Here is a 25324-nt window from a genome sequence, read left to right on the forward strand (position 1 = left end):
ACTCAGCAAAAAGAGTGGTCATGTCTCATTATTAAACCATTCTGTTCCTATGCCATCCAAATTCAGAAACTCTGCCATCTCACTTAGCTCCTTGACATCAACTCCTTGGGAACAGAAAGATGACAACAGTCCTCATGTCCTGATGTACCTACTAGAGGAGGAAGTTCCAGTGACTGTGTTTCACAAAAGCCATTCTCAGAACTTCTCTAAGGTCAGGTTCAGTCTCAGGGCTGAAGGTTTGCCAGTGGCTGAAGCTACTCCCTATAATCTCTGCACCCAGAGACCAATGCAGGATGTGCCTGTTGTTCAGAAAACACTTTTGCTCTGCTCAAAGCCTATCCCAGAATCCAAGGGTTCACAATGCATCCTAAGTTCAGTGACAACTTCACTTTTCTGGGCTGGAGGTGTGGGTAGATGATGCCCTCGTTTGCTTTGAAGTGTTTAACACTTCTTTTGTCCCGCTGAGATTTCAAGTGTTCATGGAGATGGCTAAAGGACGTCGTACCCTTAGAGCTCTCCTGAGTGGTTTATCTTGCATGAATCTTCAGGTGTTTGTACAGGCTAGAGCTGCTGCAGTACACTTTGTCACACTCCCTGCATGCATACTGCTTTGCTACAATGTGTACTTTCATGTGTCTAACAAAGTTGTAACTGGAATTAAAGACTCGTCCACACTCGTTGCACTTGAAAGGCTTGCTGTGAACCGTTAGATGTTCAGTGAGCTCAGAGTTTTGGGTGAAATACATGCCGCACTCACCACAGCTGAAAGGCTTCTCTGCAGTATGACTGTAGAAATGATTCAGAAGGCCCTCTCTGCTCCTGTACGACTTGCCACATTCACTACACTCAAAGGGCATTTCACAGTGTGAAATCGATAATGGACCTTAAGGCCTTCTCTGCTCCTGTATGATTTCCCACATTCAGTGCACTTAAAAGGCATTTCTCCTGTGTGGAGTCTCTGATGAGATATAAGGGAGATATTATGCTTGAAGGCTTTGCCACACTCGCCGCACCTATAAGGCTTCTCTCCGGTGTGCATTCTGAAATGCTTAATGAGAAAGACTTATTGGCTGAAGGACTTCCCGCACTCGCTGCACTGGAAAGGCTTTTCTCCCGTGTGTATCTTCCAGTGCCGATTGAGGTGGGATATACTGATGAAGATCTTGCCACAGTAAGTGCATTTGCAGTTCTTCTTCTCACTCTGAATGGCTTCTCCATTTTCAGTGTTCGTTGGGGCGTCCATACCACTGGAAGTCACCTGATGCCTGAGAAGACTGGTGGAGGTCAGAAGGATCGTCACATTGTCCGTGCTTAGCAAGGGTGTCTCAAAACAGCACAGCATTTGCTGTTGCAGCGTGGATAAACTAACACCTCCTCCTGCAGACAGACTCTGCTCAATAGGGGACGATTCACTCTCCACTTTGATCCAACAACCTGTTCATAAACATGGAGTCAAGAACCTCAGAAAGATCTCCACAAGACTCCGCCTGAGTCAAATTGTGAGTCCCAGAAAGTTCAAGTCTCAGGGAGGACACTAGTGTGAAGATTTCTGTCATCACCGTCTGGTACAGAAGCCTTTGAGAGTCATCAAGCAGTGTCCATTCCCCCCAGGAGAAGTACACAGCCACATCCTCAAAGGACACGCAGCCCTCTTCCAGGTTGACAGGTTTCACTGAATACTGGGAAACCTGGGGCAGGGCTCCACCCGCAGCCTCCACAATCACCATTGGGCTCCAGAGGATGACGGGGCCTTGGGACGTGGCCATCCCCACTCTAAGGCTGGATCAGATCACACGGGTTGTCACAGACCTCAGATCCGTCTCCGAGAGGAAGGACAAACACTTCTAACGCGCCGGCTTTCCAACCATGACTAAAGCCAATGACACCAGTTTTCTGTGAACCATACTGATCGCTCCAGGAAGTTACAAAGAATCTCCTGCTCCCTGCTCCCAAAGCCAAAGGTCCCGCCCAATGGTTCTCATGGAATGCCCATTTTCATTGGCTGAGCTTCATGCAAAGTTTTCTGAGCAATGTAGTTCAGACAGGATCAAATGTCTGAGATCAGGACACAACTGCAACTTCCCTGTTGGAGGAGACTATGTCTCAATGGACTTAACAGGACTGGTGTGGAGACTATTTTCTCCACACTCTTTTCTACCTGAGGTGAGTTGGGTGTGGTTTAGAAATAGTAAAGGCTGAGCTACAAGGCCAGGCTTGCTGGAATTCTTTTAAATTACGGAACTGCAGACAGAGGCAGGTAGAACTCTGTGTTTTAGAACCCAAGCTGTCATAGTGTTCTAGGCTAGACAGGGCTACATAGTGAGACCTTGTTTAATTTAATGTCTAGAAATGCATGAGACTGGCAAAGTTTAATTTTGCATTTGAGACATTTGCCATGCATGAAATGGTACTTGCCAGGCCTGTGAACTAATAAATACAGGAATGGTGACCATGGAAGAGGGAGAAATGACATGTTTGGATTGGAATCAAAGATTCCTTCATCTTGGGACTCTAAATTCAGATGCTAGTTGTTGTGGTTTGCCCTGAAGTTATCTGTATTTTGATGCTAATTCCACTGCCCCAAGGACAGCCGCCTCTCCTACTCAGAACTCAGGTGACTTCACCAGATCCACCTCCCCACTGAATTTGTAAAGTACAGGTGAAGGGCAGGTACAGGATAGAAGGAGGCCTGTCTTTGGAGCAGAAGGAAAGATGGGCGGGAGAGAAGTTTGAAGGACAAGGAGGAGACTAGAGGAGAGAGGAAGAGACAGGAGAGAGGAGAGGGGGAGAAGCCATGGCAGGTGATGTTAAGATTCTGCTCTGTGTATTTACAGGTTGTTATTAATGTTCCTAAGGGATGGATGGTTACCGGGCTTTGTATGTTTAAATGGGCAATTATATCTTAACAATTGGGTCAAAGATTACTGTGTTGTGTGTTCTTTTATGTGAGGGTTTGAGTGTAGGAAAGTGTGCAGCTGAGATGTGTTTCTGCCAAGATATCTAGCAGATATTTTGAAGTACTGCGGGGCAGACCTAGTGGGGTAAAAGACCACAATGCTTTTATATTATTTATATTTTACAACAACAGCTACTCACACCAGTATGGATGGAATCGTCAGGATTAACGTTTCTATTGTGCATCCCCATGCTAAGGGAAAATTAAGGGAACATCGGAATTCAGTTTAGGAAGCTTTTGATGTGGCAGTGAGGCTGCTCCAGGAAATGTGAACACTGGTGAATTTGTAATCACAACAGTGTCCACAGGAATCCTGTTAATTTCAGGCACATCGCTTTTCCGCATTCCACTTCTGCAACTGTCCCAGTCTCCATGGTGCACATTGTTTCAACTATGTTACCCAGGAGATGGTGCATACACCTTTAATTCCAGCACTTGTGAGGCAGAGACAGGTGGATCTTTGAGTTCAAGGCTAACTTGCTCTACAGAGTGAGTTCCAGTACTACACAAAAAACCCTCTTACTGAAAGAGAAACAAGGCTGGAAGGTAGGAAAGGAGAAAGATTTTGTCTTCTGGTACCTAGACAGGTTTGAAATCTGCACCACTTTGGCATGACTGGTTTTAAGTCTTAGGTAGGAACGTCTCTATTTATGTGCCTCACTGTGCAGCCAGGTTTGCTGGGGCTGCAAACAAACTCTGGATGCAGACGCGGTGATACATGATCCCTGGCCTACTGATATTACAGAACCCTGGGGTCTGGATCATGAGCCCAGCATCACACTCTTAATTACCTTATCTTTGCCCCCAATTGAGATGGAGACTTCCTGTGGCAGAGAAGCTCTCCTCTATTAGAAACCCCATACACTGGGAGGTGCTCAGCCTTCAATGGTTGTAAAGACATTCTGTTCTATCAGAGAACAGAGAAAAAGCAGATTGTGAGAAGTACACATAGGCTGCCATCCCATCAAACTCCCCATTATTTTTTAATCTGCACACCAAAAACCAAGACACTATGCTCCAATGCTCAACTGAGCTGGGTTTTTGTTTTTGTTTTGTTTTGTTTTTTGTTTTTGGGTTTTTTTTTTTTTTTTTTTGCTTTACCAGAGATCAGTCTGGGATGAAGACTTCTAGTTCAACTAGATCTCAACTACTGGGAGAAACACAGGTAGGCTGCCCAACACAAAAGCATCTCCATTTTAACTATGAATGTATACCCAGTTCTGTACCCTCTTACTTGTGCCCCAGCCTTAAACATGGGCAAAGACTCCCCCACACTATCAGAGAACAAATAGACTGAAACAAATCCAGGTAAAATGCCAGGCACCTAAAGTACTATACTCTCTCAATGGCTCCCTAACTTATCTCCAATTTGCTACCATCTTTTTGATATCTCAATCCCCAACTGAAACAAGATTTCCAGCTGTAAAAAAATTTCAACCAGTCCACCACAATCAGGGACCCCAACTGGGGAAGAGGCTTCCTACTCTACCAGAGATCATAAACTAGGGAAGAGACTAAGTAGTCTGACTGATTGCCAACTCCTCACTAACTCCTCATTTCTCTGATTTTATCTCCAGTCTTGCATGTGTCACTGAGCCTTTCCTCAGGATCCAACTGGAGCAGAGACTATATTAGATACTATGGATGACACTTAGTCAGGCCACACAGAAAAGAAGATGAAAGAGGAAGTCATCAAACCAACAACAACAAAAAAATACCCACAAAGAGAAATGCAAATTGAGATAATGGTACTGAAACCTTTAATTACCCTAAATCCAGAAATCGAGATGCCAACATATGAACACAATAAAGAACTACCAGGGGTTGATGATTTAGCTCAGTGGTAGAGTGCTTGCCCAGCAAGCACAAGGCCCTTTAACAAGGAGGTTCGGTCCTCAGCTCAAAAAAAAAAAAAAAAAAAAAAAAAAGAACAAAAGCACTTTAAAATTTAATCCCCTATATCCTACAAGAGCCAGTAGTGTATACTCTATTACAACAGAAGATGAAGAAAAAGACCTTGAAAACAATTTTATGAATATTATTGTGGCCAATAGGAAGAATGGATAAATCCCTTAAGGAAATTCAGAAAAACACAAACAACTGAAGGATATGAGTCAATCCATCGATCAATCAAACAATAAAAACAGTTATAAAAAATGCAAAAAACTACCCAAGACCTAAAAATCAAAATAAAAGCAACAAATTAAACAAAAACTGAGATAAATCTGGAAATAAAAAACAAACTAGATACATGAACAGGAACTAGAGACACAATGTATCACCAAAAGAATACAAGAGATGGAAGAATCTCAGGTGCTGATGAGATCAAAGAAAGTGCTAAATTAAATATATTTATGACATACAACATCTAGGAACTTACGAAATAATGAAAAGACCAAACTTCAGAATCATACAAATGGAACAAAATTCTCAGCCGGAAGACACAGAAAATATTTCTGAAAAACCATAGAATAATGTCCTAACCTAAAAAAGTAACCACCTGTAATAGTACAAGATGCTTACAGAACATGAAAAGATGGTAAAAGTAAAGGAATTACATGTGTATTAATAATGTACTGTAACCATCCATACTTTTCATAACCATAGATGGAAAAAAACAAGATATTTCATGACAGTCTATTTTTAATAATCCAAAACAATAACTATACACAAACACAGTCATATAGAAGGAACAAAAGGAAAATTCTAATCCAAGGAGGTTAATTATACAAATGAAAACTCAGACAAAAAGTAATCTCACATCAGCAACGAAACAAAAAGAAAAGAAACACACACACACACACACACTACCACTTCCAACAACAAAACAACAGAAATCAATAAGCATTGAACACTGCAAGCTCTCAATATCATTGAACTCAATTGCCCAATGAAAGTAAGCAGGCAAACAATGGATATAAAAACAGATTCCACCGTTGTGATACATAAAAATAAAATAGCAAAAAAGACTGACATTTTCTAATAGGAAAAGGTGGAAAGAGGTTGTCCAAGCAAATGAACCCAAGAAACAAGCTCTTACAGGCATTCTAATATTTAAAAGAAAATAGAGTTCCTACAAAATTAATAAAGTGAGATAGGGAAGGACTTTTCATACACATCAAAGGAAAAAAATCCATAAAGTTAATGATGTCTTAATTCTGAACAAGGATGTGCCAAATACAAGGGCGCTCACATTTTAAAAGAAATATTACGCCCTGCGATCCAGACACTGCCCAGATCTGAAGGGACTGGATCAAAGGCTTCCTACACCGAAATCCAGTGGGAGGGAGAGCTAAACCTTAAAAGGGGCAGATACACTTGGGAAGCCAGAAGAGACTACACTCTACCCACATTTCTGACTCCAGAGGAAAACACCTAATGCCATCTGGAACCCTGGTGCACAGGGGCCACGGGAAAAGGAGGCACAGGACCTCCTGGTTGCCGCCCTTATGGAGAACTCAAAAGTAGACCCCAAGGAGGAACTTCAGCCGCTGGACGACAGGTAAGACCAACTTTTCTACTCCAAGTGACCTGCCTGGTAGACTCAGGACACATGCCCACAGGAACACCTGATTACCAGTAGACAGGAAAGACTACACGCCTGAAAGCAGAACACTCTGTTCCCATAACTGGTTGAAAGAAAACAGGAAAACAGGTCTACAGCACTCCTGACACACAGGCCTATAGGACGGTCTAGCCACTGTCAAAAATAACAGAACAAGGTAAAACCAGAGAAAACCTGATGGCGAGAGGCAAGTGGAGGAACTCAAGCAACAGAAACCAAGACTACATGGCATCATAGGAGTCCAATTCTCCCACCAAAGCAAACACTGAATATCCAAACACACCAGAAAAGCAAGATCTAGATTGAAAATCACATTTGATCATGATGCTGGAGGACTTCAAGAAAGACAAAAAGAACTCTCTTAGAGAAACGTAGGAAAACATTAATAAATAAGTAGAAGCCTATAGAGAGGAATTACAAAAATCTCTGAAAGAATTCCAGGAAAACACAATCAACAGATGAAGGAATTAAAAATGGAAATAGAAGCAATAAAGAAAGCACAAAGGGAGACATCCTGGGATAAAAAAACCAAAGGAAGAGACAAGGAGCAGTAGACACAAGCATCATCAACAGAATACAGGAGATAAAAGAGAGAATCTCAGGAGCAGAAGATTCCATAGAAATAATCAACACAACAGTCAAAAATAATGTAAAAGGGAAAAAGCTATTGGTCCAAAACATACAGGAAATCCAGGACTCAATGAGAAGATCAAACCTAAGGATAATAGGTATAGAAGAGAGTAAAGACTCCCAGCTCAAAGGACCAGTAAATATCTTCAACAAAATCATAGATGAAAATTTCCCTGACATAAAGAAAGAGATGCCCATAAACATACAAGAAGCCTATAGAACTCCAAATGGATTAGACCAGAAAAGAAACTCCTCCTGTCATATAATAGTCAAAACACCAAATGCACAAAATAAAGAAAGAATATTAAAAGCAGTAAGAGAAAAAGGTCAAGTAACATATAAAGGCAGACCTAACAGAACCACAACTGAATTCTCACCAAAGACTATGAGAGCCAGAAGATCCTGGACTGATGTCATACAGACCCTAAGAGAACACAAATGCCAGACCAGGTTACTGTATCCTGCAAAACTCTCAATCAACATAGATGGAGAAACCAAGACATTCCATGACAAAACCAAATTTACACACTATCTTTCAACAAATCCAGCCCTACAAAGGATAATAAATGGAAAAGCCCAACATAAGCAGGCAAGCTACACCCTAGAAAAAACAAGAAACTAATCGTCTTGGCAACAAAACAAAGAGAAGAAAAGCACACAAACATAATCTCACTTCGAAATATGAATAAAACAGGAAGCAATAATCACTATTCCTTAATATCTCTCAACATCAATAGATTCAGGTACGCAATAAAAAGGCATGGATTAACAAACTGGATATGCAATGAGGACCCTGCATTCTGGTGCGTACAGGAAACATACCTCAGGGACAAAGACAGACAGTACCTCAGAGTGAAAGGCTGGACAACAACTCCAAGCAAATGGTCTGAAGAAGCAAGTTGGAGTAGCTATTCTAATATCGAATAAAATCAACTTTCAACTAAAAGACATCAAACAAGATACAGAAGGACACTTCACATTCATCAAATGAAAAATCCAATAAAATGAACTCTCAATCCTAAATATTTATGCTCCAAATACAAGGGCACCTACATACATAAAAGAAACCTTACTAAGGCTCACAACAGCAATTGCACCTCACACAATAATAGTAGGAGTTTTCAACACCCAACTCTCATCAATGGACAGATCATGGAAACAGAAATGAAACAGAGACATAGACAGACTAAGACAAGTCATGAACCAAATGGACTTAACAGATATTTATAGAACATTCTATCCTAAAACAAAAGGATATACCTTCTTCTCACCATCCCATGGTATTTTCTGTAAAATTGATCACATAATTGGTCATAAAACAGGCCTCAATAGATACAGAAAGATAGAAATAATCCCATGCATCCTATCAGACCACCACAGGCTAAAGCTGGACTTCAACAAAAATAATGAAAGAATGCCTACATATACATGGAAGTTGAACAATGCTCTATTCAATGATAACCTGGTCAAGGAAGAAATAAAGAAAGAAATTAAAGACTTCTTAGAATATAATGAAAATGAAGGTACAACATACGCAAACTTATGGAACACAATGAAAGCTGTGCTAAGAGGAAAATTCATAGCGCTGAGTGCCTGCAGAAAGAAACAGGAGAGCGCATATATCAACAGCTTGACAGGACACCTAAAAGCTCTAGAACAAAAAGAAGCAAATAGATCCAGGAGGATAAAAGGCAGGAAATAATCAAACTCAGAGCTGAAATCAACCAAGTAGAAACAACAGAAAGTAGAAAGGTCTATACAAAGAATCAACAGAACTAAAAGCAGGTTCTTTGAGAAAATCAACAAAATAGATAAACTGTTAGCCAGACTAACGAGAGTGTGTCCAAATTGACAAAATCAGAAATGAAAAGAAAGACATAACTACAGAATCAGACGAAATTCAAAAAACCATCAGATCCTACTACAAAAGCCCATATTCAACAATACTTGAAAATCTGGAGGAAATGGACAATTTCCTACACAATTACCAGGTACTGAAGATAAATCAGGAACAGATAAACCATTTAAACAACCCCATAACTCCTAAAGAAAGAGAAGCAGTCAATACAGGTCTCCCAATCAAAAAGAGCCCAGGTCCAGAGGGGTTCAGTGCAGAGTTCTATCAGAACTTCATAGAAGACTTCATACCAATACTATCCAAACTATTCCACAAAATTGAAACAGATAGAGCGCTGCTGACTTTTTTCTATGAAGCTACAATTACTCTTATACCTAAACCAAACAAAAACCCAACAAAGAAAGAAGACTTCAGACCAATTTCCCTTATGAATATCAACGCAAAAATACTCAACGAAATTCTGGCAAACCGAATCCAAGAGCACATCAAAACAATCATCCACCATGATCAAGTAGGCTTCATTCCAGGCATGCAGTGATGGTTTAATATACGTAAAACCAACTATGTAATCCATTATGTAAACAAACTGAAAAATAAAACCACATGATCATTTCATTAGATGCTGAGAAAACATTTGACAGACTCAACACCCATTCATGATAAAAGCCCTAGAAAGAATAGGAATTCAAGGCCCATACCTAAACATAGTAAAAGCCATATACCGCAAACCAGTAGCTAACATTAAACTAAATGGAGAGAAACTTGAAGTAATCCCACTAAAATCAGGGACTAGACAAGAGCTGCCCACTCTCTCCCTACTTATTGAATATAGTTCTTGAATTTCTAGCCAGAGCAATCAGACAACAAAAGGAGATCAAGGGGATACAGATCGGAAAAGAAGAAGTCAAAATATCACTACTTGCAGATGATATGATAGTATATTTAAGTGATCCCAAAAGATCCACCAGAGAACTACTAAACCTGATAAACACCTTCAACAAAGTGGCTGGATATATAACTAACTCAAATAAATCAGTAGCCTTCCTCTACACAAAAGAGAAAAAAGCCGAGAAAGAAATTAGGGAAACGACACCTTTCAAAATCGTCCCAAATAATATAAAATACCTCGGTGTGACTTTATCTAAAATGAGTGAAAGATCTGTATGATAAAAACTTCGAGCCTCTGAAGAAAGAAATTGAAGAAGATCTCAGAAGATGGATACATCTCTCATGCTCGTGGGTTCGCAGGATTAATATAGTAAAAGGGTGATTTTACCGAAAGCAATCTACAGATTCAATGCAATCCCCATGAAAATACCAATCCAACCCTTCAGAGAGTTAGACAGAACATCAACTTCATCTGGAATAACAAAAAATACAGAATAGCTAAATCTATCCTCAAGAATAAAAGGACTTCCGGGGCAATCACTATCCCTGAATTCAAGCAGTATTACAGAGCAATGGTGATAAAAACTGCATGGTTTTGGTACAGAGACAGACAGATAGGCCAGTGGAATATAATTGAAGTCCCAGAAATGAACCGACACACCTATGGTCACTTGTTTTTTGACAAAGGGCCAAAACCATCCAATGGAAAAAAGATAGCATTTTCAGCAAATGGTGCTGGTTCAACTGGAAGTCAGCATGTAAAAGAATGCAGATAGATCCATGCTTATCACCCTGTACAAAGCTTATGTCCCAGTGGATCAAGGGCCTCCTCATCAAGCCAGATACATTCAAACTAATAGAAGAAAAAGTGGGGAAGCATCTCTAACACATGGGCACTGGAGAAAATTTCCTGAACAAAACACCAATGGCTTATGCTCTAAGATCAAGAATCGACAAATGGGATCTCATAAAACTGCAAGTCTTCTGTAAGGCAAAGGACACTGTTGTTAGGATAAAACGACAACCAACAGATTGGGAAAAGATCTTTACCAATCCTATAACTGATAGAGGGCTTTTATCCAAAATATACAAAGAACTCAAGAAATTAGATGGCAGGGAGACAAATAACCCTATTAAAAAATGGTGTTCAGAGCTAAACAAAGAATTCACAGCCTAGGAATGTCGAATGGCTGAGAAACACCTAAAGAAATGTTCAACATCTTTAGTTATAAGGGAAATGAAAATCAAACAATCATGAGATTTCATGCCATACCAGTGAGAATGGCTAAGATCAAAAATTCAGGTGACAGCAGATGCTGGCAAGGATGTGGAAATGAGGAACACTCCTCCATTGTTGGTGGGATTGCAGACTGGTACAACCATTCTGGAAATCAGTCTGGAGGTTCCTCAGAAAATTGGACATTGAATTACCTGAGGACCCAGCTATACCTCTTTTGGGCATGTACCCAAAAGATGCCCCAACATATAACAAAGACACGTATTCCACTATGTTCATAGCAGCCTTATTTATAATAGCCAGAAGCTGGAAAGAACCCAGATGTCCTTCATCAGAGGGATGGATACAGAAAATGTGGTACATCTACACAATGGAATATTACTCAGCTATCAAAAACAATGACTTTATAAAATTCATAGGCAAATGGATGGAACTGGAAAATATCATCCTGAGTGAGGTAACCCAATCAGAAAAACACACATGGTATGCACTCATTGATAAGTGGCTATTAGCCCAAATGCTTGAATTACCCTAGATGCCTAGAACAAATGAAACTCAAGAAGGATGATCAAAATATGAATGCTTCACTCCTTCTTTAAAAGGGGAACAAGAATACCCTTGGCAGGGAATAGGGAGGCAAAGATTAAAACAGAGATAGAAGGAACACCCATTCAGAGCCTGCCCCACATGTGGCCCATACATATACAGACACGCAATTAGACAAGATTGATGAAGCAAGGAAGTGCAGGCCGACAGGAACCGGATGTAGATTTCTCCTGAGAGACACAGCCAGAATACAGCAAATACATAGGCAAATGCCAGCAGCAAACTGCTGAACTGAGAATGGGGCCCCCGTTGAAGGAATCAGAGAAAGGACTGGAAGAGCTTGAAGGTGCTCGAGACCCCATATGAACAACAATGCCAACCAACCAGAGCTTCCAGGGACTAAGCCAATACCCAAAGACAATACATGGACTGACCCTGGGCTCCAACTGCATAGGTAGCCATGAATAGCCTAGTAGGAGCACCAGTGGAAGGGGAATCCCTTAAACCTGCTAAGACTGAACCCCCAGTGAACGGGATTGTTGGGTGGAGGGCAGTAATAGGGGAAGGATGGGGAGGGGAACACCCATTTAGAAGGGGGGAGGAAGGGATTAGGGGGATGTTGGCCTGGGAACCGGGAAAGGGAATAACAATTGAAATGTAAATAAATACTCAAGTTAATAAAGAAAAAATAAAAAAAAAAGTGCAGGTGACAGCTCATGCTGGCGAGGACGTGAAAATAAAGGCATTAAATGAAGAGATTGGGTTACCATACCACAGTCAAAAACCCTGACCAAAATTGGTATTGTCTGAAAGAACTGCACAGACAAAACAGAGAAGAGTCTGAGGAAAAGGAGGTCTAGTGACAGGCTCAAATTTGGATCCAGCTTAAGGAGGGTCTCCAAGGTCTGATACTAATATTGATGTTGTGGTGTGCTCACAGAAAGGGATATATCATGACTACCCCCCCCCCAAAGAACCAACAAGCAGCTGAAAGAGTGAGATACAGATATTTACACTCAACCAATGGACATAAGCTGCTGACTCCTACGGTGGAATTAGGGAAAAGCTGGAAGAAGCTGAGGAGGAGGGCAATCTTAGAGGAAGACTAGCAGTCTCAATTATCTTGGATCTCTGAGAATTCTTAGACACTGAGCTACCAACCAGGCAGCATACACCAGCTGATACAAGACCTCCAACATACATACAGCAGAAGACTGCTGAGTCTGACTCTTTCAGAGAGGAAGCATATAACCCTCAAGAGACTTGAGTCCCCAGGGATTGGGGAGGTCTAGTGGGATAGGGTTAAGGGGTGAGGACATCATCCTGTAGACTGGATAGGTTTATAGGTTATAGGGACATTTAAAAGTCTCACAAACAAACAAATAACAGAGTCAGGTGGATTTATCACATTTGAAAGAGAGCTAAATGGAAACCTCTAAAATTTATTCCACAAAAATAAAATAAAATAAAGAATGCCCACTTATGTTATGATGACATAATTTGCCTGATACCCAAACTACACAAACATCAATATAGAGTGATTCTACAGACCAATTTCCTCATAAACATTAATGTAAAAATATTCAATAAAATAATCACAAACAAAACTCAAGGACACATCAAAAAGATCAGTTATCATATTCAACCGTGGTTTACCCCAGAGATGGAGGCCTGAATGTACATAAGAAAATTTGTGGGGTTGGGGATTTAGCTCAGTGGTAGAGCGCTTGCCTAGCAAGCACAAGGCCTTGGGTTAGGTCCTCAGCTCCTGGAAAAAAAAAAGAAAGAAAGAAAAGAAAAGGAAAGAAAAGAAAATTTTTCCATCAAATCCATCATACAAACTCCCTGAAATTAAACAAACAAACAAAAAATTCAATAGCCTTCCTATAACAGAGGAAAAATAGGCTGAAAGAAAGGAAAGAAATGACACCATTCACAATAACCATAAGTATTATAAAATATGTTGATGTAACCCTAACTAAGCATGGAAAAGACCTATATGGCAAAATCTTCAAGTCATTTAAAAAGGAAATTAAAGAAGATACCAGAAGTTAGAGAGGTTGCCTATACTCATAAGTAGGTAGAATAAACATAGGAAACATGGCCACCTTACCTTGAGCAATGCATTCTTCCATCAAAATTACAGCATAATTATTTATAGAACTTGAAATAAAAATACTGAACTTCAAGAAAACAGACAAAACAAAACCACCGTAGTTAAACACTCCTCTAAAATAAAAGAACATATACCACATTCCAAAATTAACAGCCTCATAATATCTATGGGAAAAGAAATAGTCATCAAAAACCTTCCAATTAGAAAAAGCCCAAGGATAGATGCTTTTAGTGCAGGTTTCTACCAGACCTTCAAAGAAGATCTAATACCAACATTCCTCAAACTCTTTCACCAAACAGAAACAGAGTGACCACTAACTAATTCATTTGTGAAACCACTGTTACTCTGCTACCTAAATCACCCAAAGACATAAGGAGAAAAGAGAACTTCAGATCAGCTTTGCTTATGATTAATGAATAAAAAATAAACAATAAAGTTTTCACAAACCAGATCCAAGAACAAATCAAAACCAACATTAAACATGATCAAGGAGGCTTTATCCCAGGGATGCAGGGATGGTTCAATACACAAAAATCCATTGACATGATACACTATATAGACAACCTCAAGGGAAAAAACCACATGGTCTTTTTATTAAATGCTGAAAAAGCCTTCAAAAAAATACAACACCCCTTCATGTTAAATGTCTTGGAAGCACCTGGAATTCATGACACATACTTAAGCATAACAAAAGCAATACATAGCAAACCAACAGCCAACATCGAATTAAATAGAAACTAGAAGCATATCCGCTAAAATCTAGGAAAAGAAACATTGCCCACTTTCTGTCTATTCAATATAGTACTCAAAATTCTAGATAGAGCAATTATACAACAAAAGGTGATTAAGGTGGGAAAAATTGGAAGATAAAAAGTCAAAGTATCATCTTTTGTAGATGATATGGTAGTATACATGAGACATCTCAAAATTCAATCAGAGAACACTTGTAGCAGATAAACAAGTTCAGAAAAGTGGCTGGATATAAAATTAATTAAAACAAATCAGTAGCCTTCCTTTATTTAAAAGATAATCAGGCTGAGAAATTTAGGAAGCAAAACCCATCACAGAAGCCACAAATATATAGTTTTCAATTTGTTTCTTTTATTGCATATTTTTATTTACAATTTAAATATTATCCCCTTTCTTGGTTTCCCCTGCAGAAACCTGCCCCTGGGCTTTTGGGCTAATATCCACATATCAGTAAGTACATACAATATGTGTTCTTTTGTGATTGGGTTACAACCTCAAGATGATAAGTCCTAGATACAAAAATTTGCTGCTATGAACACAGTGGAACATGTGTCCTTGTTGAATGTTGGAGCATCTTTTGAGGTAGAGAGGTATAACTGGGTCCTCAGGTAGTATGATGTACAATTTTCTAAGAAACCGACTCATTTCCTGAGTGGTTGTACCAGCTTGCAATCCCACAAACAATTGAGGAGTGTTCCTCTTTCACCACATCCTCACCAGCATCTCTGATTGGTGGAAGTGGAATCTCAGGGATATTTTGATGTGCATTTCCCTGATGAATAAGGATGTTGAACATTTCTTTAGGTGTCTCTCAGCAATTTGATATTCCTCAGTTGAGAATGTTTAGGAGTTCGCTGGTGGAATTTTGGGGGTCCCTTAATTATACTATCATATAATGTGCAAATAGTGATGTTTTACTTCTTGTTTTTCAATTTCTATCCATTTTACCACCCGTTTTATCTATCTGCTCTGACTTGGAATTTGAGTACCATATTAATAGGTAGGGAGACAGTGGCCATTCTTGTCTAGTATCTGATTTTAGTGGGATTGTTTCAAGTTTCTCTCCATTTAGTTTGATGTTGGCTACTGGTTTGCTTAGATTGCTTTTATTGTGTTTAGGTATATGCCTTGAATTCCTGATCTTTACAAGACTTTTAACATGAAGGGGTGTTTAATTTTGTCAAATGCTTTCTCAGCATCTAATGATCATTGGTCTTCAATATCTCTCAACATCAATGGACTCAATTCCTCAATAAAAAAGACCTAGACTAAGAGACTGTATATGGAAACAGGACCCAGCATTTTGCTGCATACAGGAGACATGCTTCAGGGATAAAGAGAGATACTATCAAAGTAACAAGTTGGACAACAATTTTCCAAGCAAATGGTCTTAATAAACAAACTGGAGTAGCCATTCTAATATCAAATAAAATTGACTTCCAACCAAAAGTTATCAAAAAAGGTAAGGAAAAACACTTCATACTTGTCAAAGGAAAAATCCACCAATATGTATATTTAATTCTGAATAACTATGCTCCAAATGCAATGGCACCCACATTCTTAAAAGAAACTTTACTAAAGCTCAAAGCACACATTGCACCTCCCACAATAATAGTGGGACAATTCAATACACCACTCTCATCATTGGACAGATCATGGAAACAAACTAAATAGCGACACAGTGAAATGACCAGACGTTATCAAATGGGTATAACAGATATCAATAGAACATTTCATCCTAAAACAAAAGAATATAACTTTTCTCAACCCCTCATTTTGCATTTTCCAAAATTGACTATATAATCCATCACAAAACAGGTCTCAACAGATACAAGAGGATAGAACTAATCCCATGCCTCATATCAGGTCGCCACAAACTAGGGCTGGTCTTCAATAACAACAAAAATAACAGAAGCCCATATACAGAAGGAAGCTTAACAACATTATACTCAATGATAACTTGATGAAGGAACAAACAAAGAAAGCAATGAAAGACTATTTAAAATTAAATGAAAATGAAGGCACAACATAACACAAATGTATGAAACACAGTGAAAGCAGTACTAAGAGGAAATCTTATAGCTCTGAGTGCCTCCAAAAAGAAACTAAAAGGAGCATATACTAGCAGCTTGACAGCATACCTGAAAGCTCTAGAACAAAGAAAAAGCAAATACACCCAAGAAGAATAGATGTCAGGAAATAATCAAACTCTGAGCTAAAATCAACCAAGTAGAAACAAAAAGAACGTTACAAAAAAATCAGCAAAACCAGGGGTTTCTTCTTTGAGAAAATCAACAAGACAGAGAAACCCTTAACCATACTAACCACAGGGCCCAGGGCCCAGGGCACAGAAACTGTATCTAAATTAACAAAATCAGAAATGAAACGTGAGAAATAACAATAGAAATGGAGGGAATTTAAAAAAAATCATCAGATCCTACTACTAAAGTCTATATTCAACTAAACTGGAAAGTCTGGAAGAAATGAACAATTTTCTAGACAGATATCAGGTACTAAAGTTAAATAAGGATCAGATAAACAATCTAAACCATCCCATGATCCCTAAAGACATAGATGGAGTCTTTAAATGTCTCCCCACTAAGATATCCCAGGACGAGATGGGATTAGTGCAGAATTCCTTCAGACCTTTATGTAAGGCCTAATGTCAATACTCTTTAGACTAGGCTACAAAATAGCCACAAATATCATAATGTATCTTAGTGCCACTATTACCAAGTAAGTGAAAGATATATATGACAAGAAATATAAAACTCTGTAAATAATAAATCAAAGAAGACCTCAGAAGATGGAAAGATCTCCCATGCTCAGGTATTGAGAGGATTAACATAGTAAAAATGGCCATCTTACCAAAAGTAGTCTACAGATTCAATGCAAGCCCTATCAAAATGCCACTAAAATTCTTCACAGACATAGAAAGAGCATCTCTCAACTTTGTATGGAAAAAAGTAAACAAACAAAAAAACAGGATATGTAAAACTATTTTCAACAATAGACAAACTTCCTGGGAAATCACCATCTCTGAATTCAAGTTTTACCACAAAACAATAGTGATAAAAATCACATGGTATTGGTGCATAGACCAAAAGGTTGATCAATGAAATGCAATTAAAGGCACAGAAGAAAATCCACATAGTTATGGACACTTGATTTTGACCAAAAAAAAAATCATGCAGTGGATAAAAGAAGGTATCTTCAATAAATAGTGCTGTTTTTATGGGTGGTCTGCAGGTAGGAGAATTAGATTCATGTTTATCACCTTGCACAAAGCCTATGTACACATGTGTCAAGGACTTCAACAGAAAACAAGATACACCAAATCTAATAGTAGAGAAAGTGAGAAAGAACAGAGATATCATTGATACATGGGAAAATTTTCTATAATGACCACCATGGCTCAGGCCATAAGATCAATATTTGATAGATAGAACATCATGAAGCTGATCAGCTTCAAAAGACATCATCAATAGGAAAAATTAGCAATTTCCTACAGACTGGGAAACAATCTTCATTAACCTTCCATCAAACAGAGTACCATTATCCAAAATATAAAAAGAACTCAAAATGTTGTCCTCCAAAAACCAAATTACCAAATTAAAATGAAAAGAAAATGGGATGCAGAGCTAAACAGAGAATTCACAAAAGAAGAATCTTCAATGGCCAAGTAGTACTTACAGAAATGTTCAAAGTCCTTAGTCACCAGGAAATGCAAATCAAAATGACATTGAGATTCCTTGTCACACCTATCAGAATGGCTAAGATCAAAAACTCAAGTAGCAGAACATGCTGGCAAGAATGTGGAGAAAAATGAACACTCCTTCAGTGCTGGTATGATTTCAAACTGGTACAACCACTCTGTAAATAAATTTTGTGGGTCCTTGAATAATTGCAAATAGTTCTACCTGAAGATCAAGCTTTACCACTCTTGGGCATATACCCAAAAGATGCCCCACCATATCACAAGAACATGTGCTCCACCATGTTCATTGAAGCCTTATTTGTAAAAGCCAGCAGCTGGAAACAACCCAGATGTGCCTCACCTGAAGAATGGATACAGAATATGTGGTTCATTCTTAAAATGGAATAATATTAAGCTATATAAAAAATGACTTCATGAATTTTGCAAGAAAATAAATGAAACTAGAATTTATCCCAAAAGGACATACATGATATATACTCACTGATATGTTTTCATTAGTAAAAGGGAGAGAATACCTGGGATACAACTCAAAGACGAGAAATGTTACAAGCAAAAGCACCCAAGTGAGCATGCATCAATCCCAGTTAGAATGAATAATAAAATAATCATGGGGAGCAGATGAGTAGAGGCATCTGAGTGGGAGATTTGAGTGGGGGAGTAAAATGAAAACAAGATCAAATATGTGGGTACAGGAGAGGATATAAGTATACAGGGCTAGTTGGGTGAACCCTCTAGTATATACCAGAAGCCCAGAATGTGAGAGACCCTAAGGCCTCAATGGGGTGACCTTAGCCAACATGTCTAACATTGGGGAGAGGGAACTAGAAAGAGAGACATGACCTTAAGCTGAGGGTTACTAACCTACAGTCAATATTTCTGACCCTGTATTATTCCTTTCTAAAAGAGGTGCAGTGACTAAAGAGACTGAAGAAAAGGCTACCCAGTGAATGTCCCAACTTGGAAATCATCTCATGGATTGAGGGGAGATCAAAGTCTGACACTATTACTTATGCTATGATATGTTTACTGATAGGAACCTGTCATGGCTATCCTCTGAGAGGCCCTGCCAGCAGTTGAGACAGAAACAGATACACCCGATCATTGGACTGAAGTCAGAGTGCCCTATGGTTGAATTATGGGATAGATTGAAGAAACTGAAGGGAAGAGAGATCCTATAGGAAGACAAGAAGTCTCAACTAACATAGACCCCACAGAGCTCCCAGAGACTAACCCAACAACCAGAAGCATACACACACTGGTCCAAGGCCTCTGGCACAAATAGAGCAGAGGTCTGCCTGGTCAGGCCTCACTGGAAGAAGATGTAGTTAATCCTTGATAGACTTGGGACACTAGGGAATGGGGAGGCCTGGTGTCAGGATGTACCTTCTCAGCGGCAAAAGGAAGAAGGAATGGGAATGGAATAAGAACTTTGGGAGGGGGGACTGATATGAGGAGGGCAATGCCTACAATGTAAATAATAATATAATAATAATAATAATAATAATAATAATAATAATAATAATAATAATAAGAAGAAGAAGAAGAAGAAGAAGAAGAAGAAGAAGAAAGAAAGAAAGAAAGAAAGAAAGAAAGGAAGGAAGGAAGAAAGAAAGAAAAAGAAGCAGCAAAAGTGGTATCATACAATTTCCCAGCAAATTGATGGAACTAAGAAAAAATCTTTCTGAGTAACACAATGTGGATCCAGAAAGACAAACATGGTTTATACACACTTATTAGTAGATATTAACTCCATAGTAACTTTGCTCTAATCAAAACTCCAGAGACCCAGAAAAGCTAAATAACAATGAAGGTTGAGGGGATGTATGAATTTCTCTGGGAATGGAAAACAGCAGATATTGTGGGTTGATTCATTATGGGTGGAGATGTGAATATAAATAATAATATGTGTGGAAAAGGGAGGAGAGAGTGCTGAGAGAGAAAAGTGTGATATGGGGATAGGTAATCTTGGGTTAGAGTAAAAAGCTAGGGCAAAGGAAATTCTAACATAACTAATAGTATCACTCTGGCTGAGATTTCTGGTAACAGAGGATACAGATCCTGAACCAGGATTATCCTATAACCATGTAATATTTTCAGCGAAGGGATTGGGACACCCCTACCAACCTCCACAAAATCTTTTATCTAGGAATTGTCTTGCCTGCATTGTTGGACTTTTCCAAGTTGAGACATGCCACAACTGGCAGCCTAACCATGACATTTCCTGGAGTATCAGAATCAAGAGTCAGTACTAACCAGAACACTAGGACAGAAGTGAACATGACTGGCAAAATAGAAAGTCAACAAAATAATTTATAATGATTTTCTGCTACACTTGTATATATGAGTCTGACAATCACCATCATAAAGGCTACATCCAGCAAGTGATGTAGAGATGCACAACCAAACCTTAGACCAGACTTACTGAGATGTGATAAGCAATGTTTGCTTTATATCCCTGGGATTCCTGCCTTTTTCTGAAAGGAAAAGGAAGAGAATATGGAAGGGAGAAGTAGGGGAAGGGACTAGACAAAAGAAGGGATGTAAACTGCTGTAGGGATAAAATTTATGAGAGAATACACTAACATAAATAAGATATTAATTTGTACTCCTCAACATGATTTAACACAACTGCACATGTTGCATATAATTTCATTTGAAATAATTTACTTGAGAAAGATTAAAGATCCCCATGAGTGCTAGTTCCATTAGAATTGCAATGATTCTTTTATTCACAACCTTACCAAAAGCAGACTAGTCCCTTGAGGGAAAACATCCCTGGAAAGCCAAGCAAAGCAGGGTGGGATTTTTTAAGTTAAAAGACTGCGATCATGCCATACCAATTATAGATTGGAGGGTCTTGTTTTTTTTAATAAACTCTTTCCAAACACGAAAAGACAAACACTTTTATCTGTAAATATCACACAAGCCTAATATCCCCATAATTAAATGAACTGAAATTAATAAACTGTAATGATAATGGCCTCATTGTGTTAGCACCTTAACTCTTGTTATTTTTACAGTGAATAGTAAACAAACATACAAACAAAACAACAGAAAGGCTACCAAAAGTGGTTGCAAATAGATAATAAATTATAATTACAACCCTTGCAAAATATAACATGTGCTGCTGGGTTACATTGTACTTTGTTGTAGAGTCTGAGTCCTTCAAATAAGACATTGCAATATTTCCTGAGGATAAAGTAGACTCAGAAAGAATAGGGATAATCTTTCCATCATGAAAAAAAACTTCTGAATGGAAGATTTGAGAGTGAAGTAGCTTGTGCTGAATGTCACTCTGTCTCTCTTTAAAATACACATCACTACAAGAAATTATACATATCCTCCATGGTTAGCTCAAATTTTATAATGAACTTTGCTTTGGTCAATCAAAAGCATTCAGAAATGCTATCTTTAAGTAATATGTGCAAGCTTCAAGATTTAAGTGTGATTTTTATATGATCCCCAGACAATATCACACACTATGTTTATAATGCCAGCCAAAATCACTGTCAAGTGAAGACTTTTTCATTTCATAAATATTAAGTCAATCAAATGTCAATGATACAACATGAACAAAACCCCCAAATCTTATGGGTAATAAAGGTAACAAAGAAGCCTTTGTTAATGGAGAATGATCAATCTCATTGTGACATGCCTCTAAGATGTATACTTAGATATGAAACACATTGTATGCTTTTTTTAAACAAAACTTAAAACTATAATAAAGAAATGAAAATTTCAAAATTGAAGTGTGAAAAATAGAATATGCATATTTTGTTAAAGACACTTTTAGAGCTATGTTTGTGAGAAATGATACAGCCTTACCTGGCGATTAAGCAGACAATGTACCAGAAATATCAAAACACCCTGCAGGACATTGATGATGGTGAACAGATAGGCAAAGATCAATCTCACTGTCTTCCCAACTTCAAAGAAAATAAATAAGCCAATGCCCCAAGAACATCCTAATACAAATAGCTGAACGATGGCTTTAAATGTCATAATCCTGGAAGAAAACAATGACAACAAAGTTAACTACTGCCCATTAGGCTTTTACTGCAAGTTAATTTAGATTGATGGAAATTGTGTGTTTTCTCATATGCTAGATTATTAATTTTTACAAATATTTCACATATTCAGAATATACTTGTGTTACAAACAAGATGTGCTGAGGTAATGGTGCTGCAAAACTTATGGCAGCAAATACAGCCAAATGTATCAGTGAAAGAGAGCACATAGAGGCTCACACAGACTGTAACAACAAACACATACCCTGCATCATCCTCCACATATATTTTTGACTGTATAAATTGGTGGTTTTGCTGGACTATCAACAGTGGGAATGGGAAGTATCTGATTCTTTTGCTTGATTCTAAGACCCTTTTGTTCCTACTGGCTTTCCATGTCCAGCTTGGGTATGAGGGTTTATGCCTAGCATACTAAGCCATGTTTGGTAGTTTTCCCTGGGCTATTTTCATTGTTAAAGGAAACAGAGAAGTGGATCTGGAGAAAAAATGAGATTTGGATAGGAACTTGGAATGGAATGAAGAGATACAGTGGACAAGATATAATGCATATAAAGAGAGTAAGAGAAAAATTATAAAAATACACACTTAAGAAATTTTATATGTATGTAGTAAAACTTGGTGTTTTACTATGCTGGAGCTATAAATGTCTTTAAAGGCTTCTCATTTGGACTGCATAAATGTCCTATTATGTAATGGCTCTGAGGCTGTGGGGACCAGGAGTAGAATGTAAAATGTTTGGGTATAAAGTTAATAACAATGGAGCTGTAATGCATTTGAGGTCTACTTGGCAGAAAACAGAATCACTTAAATAGCCTATTTTGGAGCATATCTGTGAAGTAATACTGAGATTAAGGTTAACCTCTGTGTATATATTTGAAGGATTGTCTTGATTATATTAATTAAGGAGGGACATTCTGCCCAATGTTACAGTATCATATCAGAGAGCTGGGATCATATACTACATAAGCTGTAGAATGGAATATATATATATACATGCATGTATTCATCGCCATCTTCTTTGCAGGTGTGAATGCTATATAGCAACATATTTCAATATCTCCTTACCTTGACCTTTCCTCAATTTTTGGTATACAAAGTTCAAGACCAGTGAGATTAAAAAAAAAACCCTTTTCTTCATTAATATATATTTGTTATTGCATTTTGTCAGAGCAGTACGAAAATAAATTAAGACAAATCTCTTGATATATATATATATTCCATAAATAATATTACACAAATAATTAAATAACAAAAATATCCATAGTACATAGTTAAAAGACTGCATTGGATTAACTGAAATGTAGACTTTTGACCTTATTCTAGTCAAAGTTTCTGGTTATACCCAGGGGTATAGTATGGAGAATTTAGTTTTGTACCTTGGTATGATTTCATGTATTTGTCTGTTAGTCTGGGTACAGAAGCTAGGACTTCAATTCTGCTAACCAAGACCTATATGGACTTCATTAAGACATGTTATTATAGTTTTAAATAAGTGTTTTTCCTCTAAAATTGTTTCAATTGGAACAGTCCATTTCCACTACATTCTTACTTTGTGTCTTGAAGTGTAGAAACTTCTTTATTGAGAGAAGAAAGTTTGCTTCTTAAAATCCATAGAACTTGAAAGTAGAACACCAGGTTTATCTGTGGAAATGGCATTAGAAAATGAATTAGAGAGTTTTTCACGAAAATTTTTCATATACAACTTTGTTGGATCTCAGAATCATTTATCAATAATTCAGAATTCCTATAGATCTATGCACATTCTCTGAAATATTGTGCTCAGCCCATAATACAATTATAGCTGCTCTCAGTTTTTGATAATTTTCTGTACTTTTTACTCAAAATAGAAACTTATGAAAATGAAAGGCTATTAGTCATTCATGGCAGTTGTACTTTGAATAAGTTTGCTACCCAAAGACTCATGTGTGTGAATACTTGGCCATAGTGAGTGCCACTCGTAGAAATTATGGCCTTATTGGAGGATGCATGGTCTTGTTGAATATAGTTTGCCAGTGCATAGGTGGGATTTAAGGTCTCCTATGCACAGGCTCCACACAATTGAAAATATAATTTCCTTCTGGCTGCCTGTGAATCACAGTCTCCTCCTGGCTTCCTTAAGACCAAGATGAGCCACGTGGGCTCTTCCAGCAGCATGTCTACCTGCAGGCTTCCATGTTTCATGCCAGGAGGAGAGTGGTCTACATCTCGGAAAATATAAGGCAACTCTAATTAAATGTTTGCCTTTATAATATTTGCCTTGGTCAAATATTGGTCTATATAGCAGGAAACCTTAAGACATTGACCTAGGCAAAAACTATTGATTAAAATTTTTTAAATTTAGGAACAAAACTTATACAGTAAATGGATGTTCATTCAATATTTTCTGAAGAAAAAAATCAATTAAATTTATGATTGGTATATATATATATGTGTGTGTGTGTGTGTGTGTGTGTGTGTGTGTGTGTGTGTGTAAAGTGCAGGAGAAAAATCATAAAGATGCTGAAAAATACTGTCTATGTACGACAAGTTTATTTTGCTCATGATCTCACTGCCACCATAGTTATCCAGACAAAACCGTCTTAAGATTAAGTAACACAAAATGCCAGCATGGTGAGGAAGGAATGCTTGAGATGCCATCCGAAGTGAGGAATGGCTGGCCTCAATAGTCAGTAGAATTAAAAAAAAAGAGTCACTTTTTTTGTTTATGCCCTCTAATAGGCTATTCATGATTGCAATGCTGGACACGAATCCACACATGTATGGCATATCCTAGTTTAACGCATTCAGTAACATTAAAAGGAAGAGTAAACAATATTTGGAGCAGAGCTGGAAGGAATAAATAAGGGTTAAATAGGATCATAGTCCCGTGTGTGTGTGTGTGTGTGTGTGTGTGTGTGTGTGTGTGTGTGTGTATAAATTCCTCAAAAATACATTTAAAAATGAACTAATGGAAGATAACCATATGAGAGGGAGATGTATGATAACAATATACTTAGGAACAAAAGGCTTCCAGACTGATATCTATCTCCACT

General features: G+C 38.1%; 1 protein-coding gene across 1 annotated transcript in view; it reads right to left on the minus strand.

Annotated features, from left to right (window-relative positions):
• Positions 1-25324, minus strand: part of LOC116899235 (adhesion G protein-coupled receptor E4-like) — an 82722-nt gene that overhangs the window by 17278 nt on the left and 40120 nt on the right. The window contains exons 10-11 of the mRNA XM_032900837.1: positions 23842-23933; positions 22090-22270 (exon numbers count right to left, since the gene is read on the minus strand). Of these exons, the coding sequence (XP_032756728.1) occupies positions 22090-22270; positions 23842-23933 (273 nt within the window). The remainder of the gene's footprint in view (positions 1-22089; positions 22271-23841; positions 23934-25324) is intronic.

Source organism: Rattus rattus, chromosome 4, assembly GCF_011064425.1.
Source record: "Rattus rattus isolate New Zealand chromosome 4, Rrattus_CSIRO_v1, whole genome shotgun sequence".
NCBI classification, from domain to species: domain Eukaryota; kingdom Metazoa; phylum Chordata; class Mammalia; order Rodentia; family Muridae; genus Rattus; species Rattus rattus.